Source organism: Sminthopsis crassicaudata, chromosome 1 (genome assembly GCF_048593235.1).
Source record: "Sminthopsis crassicaudata isolate SCR6 chromosome 1, ASM4859323v1, whole genome shotgun sequence".
Classification (NCBI taxonomy): domain Eukaryota; kingdom Metazoa; phylum Chordata; class Mammalia; order Dasyuromorphia; family Dasyuridae; genus Sminthopsis; species Sminthopsis crassicaudata.
In genome coordinates this window covers 669,446,064-669,459,149 of record NC_133617.1, presented here as the reverse complement: position 1 = coordinate 669,459,149, position 13,086 = coordinate 669,446,064, and the positions used below count along the sequence as shown (strand labels likewise).

Genomic DNA, 13,086 nt, shown 5'->3' with positions numbered 1-13,086 from the left:
ATGTTAAATCCAATAGATGCATACATATTTATACAATTATCTTGCTGCAAAAGAAAAACCAAATCAAAAGGGAAAAAGTGAGAAAGAAAATAAAATGCAAGCAAACAAACAACAAAAAGAATGAAAATGCTATGTTGTGATCCACACTCAGTTCCCACAGTCCTCTCTCTGAGAGTAGGTGGCTCTCTTCATCACAAGATCATTGGAACTGGCCTCAATCATCTCATTGTTGAAAAGAGCCACGTCCATAAGAGTTGATCATCTTATAATCTGTTGTTACTGTATACAATGATCTGGTTCTACTCACTTTACTTAGCATCAGTCCATGTAAGTCTCTCTAGGCCTTTCTGAAATAATCCTGCTGATCATTTCTTACAGAACAATAATATTCCATAACATTCATATACCATAGTTTATTCAGCCATTCTCCACTACAAAAAGGGTGGCCACAAACATTTTTGCACATGGGGGTTCCTTTCCAACAAGGAGAAAATATTGCAAGCAGCCAGAAAGAAACAATTTATGTATCATGGAATCGTAGTTAGGATCACTCTAATTTTATTAGCTTCCACATTAAAACAGCAGAGGGCTTGGGGAATATATAATCATTTGGAGGGGGGGGAGTTAATATTTAATGAAATAGAAGATTTTCTGGCAAAGCATTTTTGATGAAAAGACCAGAACTGATAGAAACACAAGATTCAAGAAAAGCATAAAAAGGTAAATATAAAAGAGTAATCATGAGTGACGTAATAAAGTTTATGTTTATTTAACTGTTTACATTCCTATCTGAAAAAATGATAAGGTAATTCCTAAGAAATTTATCATTATTAGGGCAGTTAGAAGAAATTTACAGAGAGGACATGACTTTGAATCTGTTATGTTGGGATGATCTCTCCACACAAACAAAAACCAAAAGCATGAGAAATAGGGATGCATTGTGAGAAGGGGAAAATGGGGCAAGTTTTCTCACATAGAAGAGACACACAAGGAAAAGCTTTGGTAGTGGAAGGGAGAAGATGGGGGTAGTTAAGCAACACCTGAACCTTACTGTCATCAGAATTGGTTCAAAAAGGGAAGAATATATAAATACAATCATTTGGTTTAGAAATTTATCTTATCAAACAGGGAAGTAGGAGGGAAAGGGTATAAGAGATGCAAAAACTGGGAGAATGATAAATGCAAGGATGAGATAAGGGAGGCAGTATTCAGAAGCAAAATAGACTTTTGAGGAGAGACAAAATAAAGAGAGAGAAGGATAAATTTAAGAAAACAGGAAGGAGAAAAATATTAGTAATTATTGATATATTAGTAAATTAATGCATTAGTAAACAATTAGTCATCTTAACAGTGAATGTGAATGAGATGAGTTCCTCTATAAAATAGAAAGGGATAGAAGAATGGATTAGAAACCAGAATCCAACAATATGTTGCTTACAAGAGACACACGTGAAATAGAAAGATATACACAGAGGATTTTAAAAAGAAAGAGTTGGAGCAGAATGTATCATGCTTCAGTTGAAATAAATAAAGGCAGGGCGTAGCAATCATGATTTCAGACAAAGCAAAAGAAAAATAGACCTATTAAAAGATAATCAGGGAAACTTCATTTTGCTAAAAGGTACCATAGACAATGAAATATTATCAAAATTCTCACAGCAAATTTCTCTAATAAAGACTTCATATCTTAAAAACATATTCTATGTAGAACTGAGTGAAATTTATAAAAAATAAGAGCCATTCCCCAATTGATAAATGTTTAAGTGATAAAAGCAGGCAATTTTTAGATATCAACGATATCTAGTCATATGAAAAAATATTCTAAATCTCTATTGATCAAAGACATGCAAATTAAAAAAACTCAGAGATATCTGAGTTCACACCTATAAGAAATGGTATATGTTGGAGAGGAAGATATAAAATAGGTTGAGTGGTGAACCATTCTAGAGAACAATTTGGAACTATGCCCAAAGGGGAAATCTAAGAGCAGTCATCTTAATCTGGTGCAGCTTTTCTATGTATGGTGTTCCCAATGGCTACACTATCTAGTAATTCAGGGATCTCTGAGTCTGGCTCCCTGACACCACCCAGATAAGCAGACAGGCAAGCAATCAGCCACTTCTCTCAGTGAAAAATGATACACAGGGATCCATCCTCTTGCATCACATTGTTTAGAAAAAGCACTTTGCAAAGGATGAAACAAACACAAATATTGCCAACACAGAAAGCAGGCCTTATAAAATGATGGCTATTTGCTGATTCCCTCTCTTTACACATATGCTAAGTTATCCTTAGCTCAACAGATTTTCTTCTACTCTCAAAAAGCAAATAAACAAAAAAACCCTGCACATTCTACTGCCGCCCATATTCTTCAATTCTAGCTGAGAAACAAGATAACCATGTTAAACTTATTGTTGGTACTCTGTTAGTAATCAAAAACAGGAAGGAGGCACTACTTACATGTCTTAATAACTGCTATCACTGAATCCAAAATGGTCTGGTTTCTTTTAACCAGTTCTTCTTCCAGTTTTTCCAGAGATCTTTGTATCTAAGAAGTCCAATAAAACAAAATTATCTCAGTCATCAAACACCATTTTCATTACAGAATTGTTACTAAATCCTGAACAAGAAAGAGAAAAAAGAAGAAAGACAAAGACAATAAAATCAAAAATCTTAACATTTAGAATATTTTCAACCTTCTATTGCTTCTTGAAATGTGAAGACACTTACCTGGTCAAAGTTTTCTCTGACGTTGGAAATGAAGCTGCTTAGCATCTCACTAAAATAGAAAGCAAAAAAGTCAATACCTGTATGAGTTATTTCAACACTCAGAAATGGAAAGAAGTTGATGAGGCATGAAGTGAACGATAGAATACTTCTTATATCATATATCATAATAAAATCAGTCCCATGTCAGAAGAATTGACAGTTTGAACTACTTTAGAATTATATAATTATATGCTTTAGAGCTAAGTGAAATCTCATAGGTCTAAGATCTTCATCTGACATGAGAAACTGACGTACAGAAAGGGACTAAGACTTGTCCAAGGTGATACAGCTAGCAAATAGCAGTCTTATTTAACCATTTGGAAAAGACAAATTACTTTTTTCTCTATGAACATGCCAGGTCCACATCTTAAAAATGTACCCAAGCTCATCTTCCAAAAGATGATAAAGATTGTGATTACTGAATTAAATTACTGAACTAAATTACTTTTTTTTTAATACCAAGTAAAAAAGACTAATTTTCCCTTACTAAGGTCCATGATAAGTAAGGGAAGAAGATTTCTACTAAGTTTCCAACACATGCATAGATTTTTGACTTTCTATTAAAAGAATAAAAGTGCCAATGATAACTCTGGAAAAAATTTCTGAGGGAAAAAAGATACCATTATTCACTGCAAAATTCCTAATAATTGCCATTATTATGGCAACATCTTTTATTGTTCAGTTGTTTTTCAGTCATGTTTAACTAGTTGTGACCCCATTTAGGGTTTTCTTGGCAAAGATATTGGAGTGATTTGCCATTTCCTTTTCCAGCTCTTTTTAACAAGATGAGGAAACTGAGACAAATAGAATAATGTGACTTGCCCAGTCTTACACAGCTAGTATCTGAGGCTAAATTTAAATTCAGAAGATGAGTCTTCTTGACTCCTGATTATAATTTTATCCATTGTCCCTGTGTCAATATTAACAATTAATTATTATTCCTGTTTTATTTGTTTAAGTTACGGGGAGTTTGTTTATCTTTAAAAAAAAACCTGGAAAATGTGGAAGGGAAAAAATGCTTTTTAACTAAAATGAAAAATATGTATATATATTTTGTTGAGGCAATTGGGGTTAAGTGACTTGCCTAGGATCACACAGCTAGGAAATAAATGTTAAGCGTCTGAGACCAATTTTGAACTCAAGTCCTCCTGACTTCAGGGCTAGTGGTACTCTATCCATTGTGCCTCCTAGCTGCCCCTAAAAAATATTTTTAAAAAGGATACAAATTGTTTGCTTATTCAGCATAGGCCTTAGGGCTAGAAAGGACTTTCAAAATCTTTTAATTTAACTCCTTTTACAGATAGGGACACTAAAATAGATGAAGGCTCTCTCTCCGACTTGGGAGGGGGGGAAGCTTGGGAAACTTCCTCAGAGAAGCTCTCCCCAAGAGACTGCTCAAGGGAATCAAGGTAAAGTGGTTCCATTCTGTTATCTGGGTAGGACTAGTTGAGTCCAGGACCACTCCTACTTAGCCTGAGCTGGAGATGGAGATTTCTATCCAATTCTATTGAGTTGGACATTAGTCCAGGGACACATTCAATTCCAAGATTCTCTATTCTGATTCCAACTCAGACTGCTCCCAGCCCCCACCAAGAGCCAACCATATATCAAGCTTTCTTCAGCCCAACTCCTTACAGAGGACTTAAAAGCAGGAATTATGCCGAGGAACCTCTCTCAGATCCTTGGCATAGCTGCGACCCTCTCTCTGCCTGCTGAAAAGACATTCTCTTTCAGCGTTACTCCCTCTTTATCTCTCTCACCTATTTTAAGATTCTGCTAAAATTATAAAGGTCTGAGGATAGAATAAAAAGAATTTTTAAATTAAGCATGTTTTCATATGAAATAAACAATGAAATTACTTGAAAATGATTAAAGAGGAGAGAATGATTTTTGGCAAGTCCAACAATACTGCATAACTATTATTGGATCCTGCTCCCACTCCTTCCAGCCAAACTTTCCTTTGATGCTCCTCAGGCATGACATGCCTTCTCCCATCTCTGGGTCTGGCCCATCTGTCTGGAATGCGCTCCCTCTTTATTCTACCTCATACACAGAGGGGAGGGGTCTTATCAAAATTTTACTGGTGGGTGATCTGCCCAAAGGAATATAGATTTTGATGTCTGAAACCTCAGGGGATATCTTGCAGGTTGCATCCTGAATTTCTTTTTTTTCTCTTCCCCTATTTCCCTAACAGGACTTTATTCACTTCTCTCTCAGGATTTCTCTGCTAGAGGATTTCTCTGCTAGATCTTTACTCCTCTGTCGGGACCCTGCCACTAAGGAAGTCAGCCTGCAAAAGATGACTTCTCAGTTCTAACAATAAACTTATTTTGTCAGTTTAACCTTTCAGGTTCGTAAATGTATTTACAAAGGACCTGCGCCAACCAGAAGGGAGTTCCCACAACTCCCTGCCCTGCACTGAACCTCATGACTGTTAGTCTATATGAAAACAAAGTCACATCACATCTAAACAATAATAAGAACTATTGTAGAGGGTTGATAAGGGAAGCCTATTCAATGTTATGAGATTAAAAGAATAAGAATAAGGACACTCTTTAGAACTCTATGTGCAAAAAATTCTGAATTCTCATGGAGTGGTAATATTTCACATCATTTCCTAAAATTTTGTACATCCTAAAAGTGTAAATTTGGACTTTGGTTGTTATCTTCCTATGTAAGATATAGACTATTAGGTCCCAAGATAAAGGATGACCTTCATAATACAGTCTGTAATAATGGTGAGCCAATTATTTTTTGACCCATTCATACATCACTGAGGGTGGATGAATAAACTCAAGGGATAAACTTTTGCTGAATGGAACTCCTTTGTAATGCCTATGAGTAGTTAGGTCTATTAATAGATCATACAGTCAGTGAGCAAAGCACTGAGAAAGATCTGACAAAACCTGAAAGTAGAACTAGGTTACTGTGTGATGGAATGAAGGCTACCCATCCCTATAACTCCCCAGGGAACAACTCTTTACTCCCTATCAGCACCAGAGATGGCAGCCATGAAGAGGCAGTGTTTGAGGCATTTTATAGTTTCATGTGCCAGACTGGTGGGAAGAAAGCCAAGCAAGGTAGCAGTAGAAAAGTCAGAGATTATAGACTTTGTATTCTGGATAGATTCAAGAATTTGAGGATCCTAGGATGGAGCCAAGATATCAGAGTAACAGGAAGACGTATAGTTAAGCTTTCCAATGCAACTCCTTCACCAGGATCTAGAAAAAGTACCATATAGAGTCCTATTGAAATCAAAGAAAACAAATCAAAGTAAATCCAATTTCCAACTAAGGTCAGCATAGAGAAATAAGCAACGAGACTTGTAGACATTTGAAATGGGGCATGCAGCTACAGAAGCATTCTAGTACGTAAGAACTGAGAGAGGATAAAGACTGTACACCAGAGCATAGAATCCCAGATTCACGAAGAAGACCTTTGACCTTGTGAAGGCTAAGGGAACAGAGGTCAACTGGCAGCTCTGCTGTTTACTACTCAGTTCTGGGTCACAGATACAGGGCTTATTGACAGGGGACCTGGACATAGATGAGGAATGGTCATCAAAATCCAATCTTGTCTTTACATGCTATTTTGCTATGAAAACCAAGGCTTGTCATTAAATGCAACCCCAAAATCTACTACAGTTAACCACCAAAATGCTGAGCAATCCCTCACAAATAGAAGTAATCTTCCTGTGATCTGATCACTTGGTTCTTACCTAATAATGAGGCTAATCTGTTTCTCACAAAGGAATATCAACAGCTTCACCATCACCATTATCTAAATGTTTAAACTCCTTTGAAGAAGAAATCAAAAAAACTTATGTCTCTTAGTGTGATTTTCCATAAATACATAATTGTAAACTGAAAAATTTCATTGCGGTCAAAGGGACTATACTGATATTCTTTTTAAACTAAGCTAACATTTGCCAGGAAGGAACTATGAACACTGGACTAGATATTATTCCTTCTCAAAGGCCTAAATTGCCATCTTTGTCTTCCTTCTCCCCCTCATTTTTTCATTTTTTCCCCACCACGTTATGATTTGGTCTCATTAACAGAAAATAAGAAACTAAAAGTGCTTACAGTGAAATGGAATTTATCACAACGATACCTTCCCACTCTTCCATTATGGAGTTCAGTTTCTTATGCTTGAATGTTTCTAAATAAAGAGCCTGGCTTTTTTCTTAACTTCTTTGAGACACTCAGAACAGAAAGCTCATAATTTGTTCTCTGTTTTCACTGCATGTTAAAATGGCTCTGAAATTATATAAACTGTATGACAGAAAATACAGAGGAAATGCAAAGAGACAGTACCTGGAAAAAAGAAACCCATCAATCTGGAGTTTCAAATATGTATTAATTAAGAGGCAAAGGCCCTATAAATAGCAAGTTTGTTGCTTTTATTTCTAAAGAAAATATAGCTACAAGTAAAAGAAAAAGAAATCTTATCTCTTCAGAGTCCCTTCAGAAATTCCCTTTGTCCTTTTTGAAGATGAAATATATATCTTGCAGCTATTCAAAATGAAATTAATGATAGGTATTCATTATCATGGTGGGTAATTAAGTCAGACAAGTCCTCCAACATAGTTCTTTTGAAAAAGCTATGTTTTAAATTAAAAAAAAATAATAATAATAATGTTGGATATTTTCAGTCTTTTTTTTTTTTTTCAATTGCAGAGGTATGCAGAGAAAAATAATGGCCATAGTGTTTTTAGAAGCTTGTAGCTGAAAGGTTTCAGAAAGAAGCTAGTTTCCTATTGATAAATGATTTAGCCTGAAAGGGAGGGGAAAAAAAGAATGACAATGCACTGAAATAGATAAGCAGTAAAACACCTGGCAGGAAAAGAGATGAAGGATTCGTTTGGAGCTGAGGCCACAAAAAAGAAATGCACTATCAGCCTCAATCTGTGAGAAGCCAGCTTGTCTTCAGCATTGTCTGTGAAAATAATCTGTACCAAATTCTACCTGAAAGATAGTTAGTAGTTCTGGGAAAGATGTTGGTCTCAAATCTCAGAGGATTTTGCCTGACTCAGCTCATGCACTAGTGCCCTTCTGAAGGTCAAAACTATACAATGATCTTGGGAAAAAGCCAAACACCTTTCTTTATAAAGTTGACATTTCTGAGGAAGAACACAATGGACCCGAGAAAGCTCTAATTAGGCCATCATTTATGAGTGAGGGAAGATAGGGTGGCACAATGAAAAGCAATCAGTATTATGAGTTTACCCTGTGCTAAGAAGTGGAGATACAAGTAAAAATAACAGTCCTCTCATCAAGAAGCTTCATTCTTCTGGGGGAAACATGCATAGTTATAGATAAAATAATTAACAAAAATAACTAACATTTATGTAGCACTTACTATGTGCCAGGCACTGTGCTAAGGACTTTACAAATTATAATCTTATTTGATCCTCACAACAACCCTGGGAGGTAAATGCTATTATTATCCCCATTTTATAGATGAAGAAATTGAAGCAGACAGAGTGTAAGTGGCTTGCTCAGAGTCACATAGCTAAGTGCCTGAGGTCAGATTTGAAGATGGATTGGAGGAGAGAGACTTGAGACAAAAAGATTAATAAAGAGGCCGTTATCATAGTCCAGGTTAAAAACAATAAGGACCTGAGCACGGGTGGTAGCCATCTGTATAGACATGATATATCCAATAGATATTGCAGAGGATGGCAAATGATTGCATGTGTGTATATTACATATTATACTACATATGATATATATTATGTTATATATGATACCTGTTGTATTATATAAAAATAAATATATATACACATATATGTATATAGCTTATATATCTCTATATTGGTATATCTATCTACATTTGTAAACAGATAAATAGATATAAAGTATGAGAGAAGTCAAAGATGGCTCTGAGGTTGTGAGTGGAAGAATGGGGGTGCCCTACATAGTAATGAAGTTAATTTGGAGTCAGAGAAAACTAGGTTAATTTCTGGCTCTGCTCCTTACCCATATGACTTTGAACAAGTTCCTTCTCCTCTATGGGCCTTGTATGGTGTAAAACCCACCCAATAAATCTCAGAGATCTCTCAAGGTGCAAGGAGAAAGTTTATTCGGTTCTCATGAGAAGCAGGCAGTCACTCTCACCATATGGGAGGGAGGGTGAAAATGAGACCCTGAGCACAGATAGTAGGGGTAATATATATGTTCCCTGACAGAACATTAATCCCCACTGCTGGCTCATCCTCATTGACTGAAAATGTGACCTTACATTGTAAGTACAAAAATTACAGTAAATGGGGAACCACACATAAATTCAAATTTAAACAAAGACATACCTTTTATTGACCCTGAGACATGTGCTTTCAACATATGAGATAGATAGATTAGGACTGAATCAGTCTGCTCTAAACCCTCCCAAAATTGCTCCCTCTCCCATAACCTGGGAACTATTTGTCAACAAGGAAAGTCAGGGGAAAATAGGAACCTGATCCCATAGCTTGGTTAATTTATAATTTTCCTTTTGGAGAAATATCACATTTTCCATTCAGTCTCATTTTTTTTCATGTAAACTCAAGGGGTTAGGCTTGATCCTACAATCTTATATGTATAGAAATTTAGAAAGACATTCTTGCTTTCTTCACTGACCAATATGAAGAAAACAAACCTAAGTAATTATTACTAACGTGAAAAAGCAACAATCACTATCACTATGTAAATTGAATTGTATGGACTCATTATCACAATGTCACTAATGAATGAAAACATGGAGAAAAACCATATCTCTATCTGTTGCCAAGTGTAAAAATATGTCTCATATAATACATCAGCAGCCCAAATAGCTTAGTGGAAAGAGCATTTACTAGAAAGGACCTCAGTTCAACCCTCAGGTTAGCCATTTATGGTTTATGTGACCAGGCAATTTAACTTATGTAGGTTTTGGCTTCTTCACTTGTAAAGTGGGAAGGCTGGCCTAGATAATTTCAAATTTCATTTTTCTAAGGACTGTGATTGCAGAAGCTAATCTATATGTAAAAGACAAGAGGCTGAAAAAAATCATGACTGTGAGAAGCTGACTGCCAAATACTGAGTGAATTACTTTCTGTGCTTTGGGTCTTTAACTTCACTACCCATAAAGTGAATTTATGGGTTTTCTTTTACCTCCCAAATTTAATTAAGATGAAATAACAAGATACAACATCAGCCACTTCACAAAGTATGTCAATGGACCCTCAGATCTTTATCACAAACTCTCCATTGGGAAAGTCAATAATAAACATATCCTTGTGCTTTTTTTATTAAATCTCTTCTGGAAATTCAGCTCAAATCCCTTCATTTTGCATTTTCTCCTAATATAGGTAGCCAACTGCAAGCCATTTCTCCTGGGAAAGAAAATGGGTATATTTCTCAGAAGGCATGCAAGCTATGGCTTACATCTACCATTCCTTTTACAGGAAATCCTAAAGCATTCTTTTTTCCAAAATGGGCAAAAGTCTTCATAATCCATCTTAACCCTAATGCACGTTTTACTAAATTAAATATGTAATCAGCAGCAGCCATGAAGAGGAAGGGATATTCCTTTGACTACATATGGCAGAATTGAACTTAAAGCCTGTGATGTCATTTTCTTCCTTCATCCAAGGAAATGGATTGTCCTTACCTGTTTTGGAATATGTTTGCATACCTGTCCTGTTTATCTTGTGCTCTCTTCTTATTCTCCTCAAACTGTTCCAAGACACCTTTGGATTTTCCAATAGGCAAATGAGGAGGAAATAAGTTTCCATTCTTTGTATTTCCCCCAAATAGTTGGGGTTTTGCCTGATATTTTGTAAAAATACTAGGTTCACTCTGTTGGAAATAAAAAAGAAACCTTTATAGTTACTAAAATATAGGATATTTATAATATTCCCTTCAGTTCTCTATAAAATAGGGTCATTTCCATACACATGACATGATTCTAAACAAGTAATTCTGTAATTTTGAATATTTCACTTTAGGATTTAGCATAACAGATTCTCAAGAAAACATAAGTAACATTGTCTATTGAAAATAAAACTCTTGGAAAACAATCAATAATTTCACTAAAGAAAATGAAAACAATGAGACAATATACCAAAATTTATAGGATACAGATAAAGCAATACTTAAGGGAAATTTTATTTCTCTAAAACAATGTAGAGAAAAAGCAGATGAATAAATTAGGGGAAAAAAAACAAATTTAAATCCCTAATTCAGCACCAAATTGGAAATGCTGAAAACCAAAGGTAAAATTAATAAAATTGAAAGTAAAAAAAACTGTTGAACTAATCTAGGAGCTTATTTTAGAAAAACACCAATAAGATATATAAACTAACTCATTAATTTGATTAAAAAGAAGAAAGAAGAAAAAAATCTAATAAATCCAAACAGAAATCATATGATTTTCTCAATAGATACTGAAAAATCTTTTGACAAATATAGCACCCATTCCTGTTTAAAAACAAACAAACAAACAAACAAACACTAGAGAGCACAGGAATAAATGGAACTTTTCTTAAAATGATAAGCATTTATGGAAAATCATCAATAACCATTATCTATAATGAGGATAAGCTAGAAGTTTTCACAGTAAGATCAGGGGTGAAGCAAGGATGCCCATTATTACCATTATTTTTCAATACTGTACTAGAAATATTATCTACACCAATAAGAGAAGAAATAGAAATTGAAGGAATTAGAATAGGCAATGAGGAAACAAGCTACTACACTTTACAAATGGTGTTATGGTATACTTAAAGAATTCTAGGAAATTAACTGAAAAACCACTTGAAACAATTAACAACTTTTGATAAAATGACTAGTCTACAAAATGCAACAGCTAGAGATTAAAAGAGAAATTCTACTCAAAATAACTGCAAACAATATAAAATACTTGGGAATTTACTTGCTAAGAAAAACCCAAGAACTTGATAAATACAATTACAAAACACTTTCTTTAGAAATAAAATGAAATCTAAACAATGAAAAAATATCAATTACTCATGAACAGGCCAAGCTAATATAATAAAAGTGATGATTCTATCAACTTATTCAATGGCATGCCAATCAAACTATCAAAAAAATTTATAGAGCTAGACAAAATAATAACAAAATTCATTTGAAAAACAAAAAAGTCAAGAATATCAAGAGAATTAATTAAAAATGCAAATGAAGATAGCCTAAGCATACCAGATCTCAAACTATATTAAAATGCAGTAATCATCAAAACTATCTTGGTACTGGATAAGAAATATAGTGGTGGCTCAGTGGAACAGATTAAATACACAAAAGTAATAAATGAACATAGTAACCTAGTATTTGATAAACCCAAAGATCTCAGCCTCTGAGATAAGAACATACTGTCTGACAAAAACTTCTAGGAAAACTGTAAAACAATATAGTAAAAACTAGGTATAGACCAGCATCTTATGCTATACATCAAAATAAGTAATTATATGATTTAGACATAATCCGAAGTGTGATATCATAAACAAATTAGAAGAGAAAGGAATAGTTTACCTATAAGATCTATGGGAAAAGGGAAGAAAACCACCAAACAAGAGATAGAAAACATTGTAGTAAATAGATAATTTTATTATATTAAATTTTAAAAGTTTTGCACAAACAAAACCAATGCGTCAAGATTAGAAGGAAAGCAGAAAATGGGAAATGATTTTTACAGCAAATATCCCTGATAAAGGTCTCATTTCTCAAATATATAGAGAACTGGGTCAAATTTATAAGAGTACAAGCCATTCCCCAATCGATAAAGGGTCAAAAGATAGGAACAGGCAGTTTTCAGATGACGAAATCAGTTATCTATAGACATATGAAGAAATGTTCTAAATCATCTCAGATTAGAGAAATGTAAATTAAAATAACTCTGAGGTACCACCTCATAATACCATCTAATAATATGACAAAAAAGGAAAATGATGAATGTTAGGGAGGATGTGGGAAAATTGGGACATTAATGCACTATTGGCAGAGTTGTGAATTGATCCATTCTGGAAAGTAATTTGGAACTATACTTAAAGAGCAACCAAACTATGTATGCCCGTTGATTCAGCAATATCAAAGAGATCATAAAAGGGAGAAAGAACCTACATTTACAAAAATATTTATAACAACCCTTTTCATGGTGGTAAAATATTGGAAACTGATGGGATGGCCATAAATTAGGGGATGGCTGAACAAGTTGTAGTATATGAATGTAATAGAATACTGTTGTGCAATGAGAAAAGATGAACAGGCTAATTTAAGAAAAACCTGGAAATACTTGTATGAACTGAAACAAAGTGAAATGAGGAGAATGAGGAAAGCATTG

At 34.5% G+C, this 13,086-nt stretch overlaps 1 protein-coding gene across 2 annotated transcripts in view; it reads right to left on the bottom strand.

The window, feature by feature from the left end:
- Positions 1-13,086, bottom strand: part of IHO1 (interactor of HORMAD1 1) — a 60,866-nt gene that overhangs the window by 28,279 nt on the left and 19,501 nt on the right. Inside the window, exons 4-6 of one of the 2 annotated variants that reach the window (XM_074288766.1) lie at positions 10,426-10,589; positions 2,731-2,779; positions 2,461-2,548 (exon numbers count right to left, since the gene is read on the bottom strand). In XM_074288766.1, coding sequence (XP_074144867.1) covers positions 2,461-2,548; positions 2,731-2,779; positions 10,426-10,589 — 301 coding nt within the window. The remainder of the gene's footprint in view (positions 1-2,460; positions 2,549-2,730; positions 2,780-10,425; positions 10,590-13,086) is intronic. The other variant, XM_074288757.1, reaches the window with a different exon arrangement.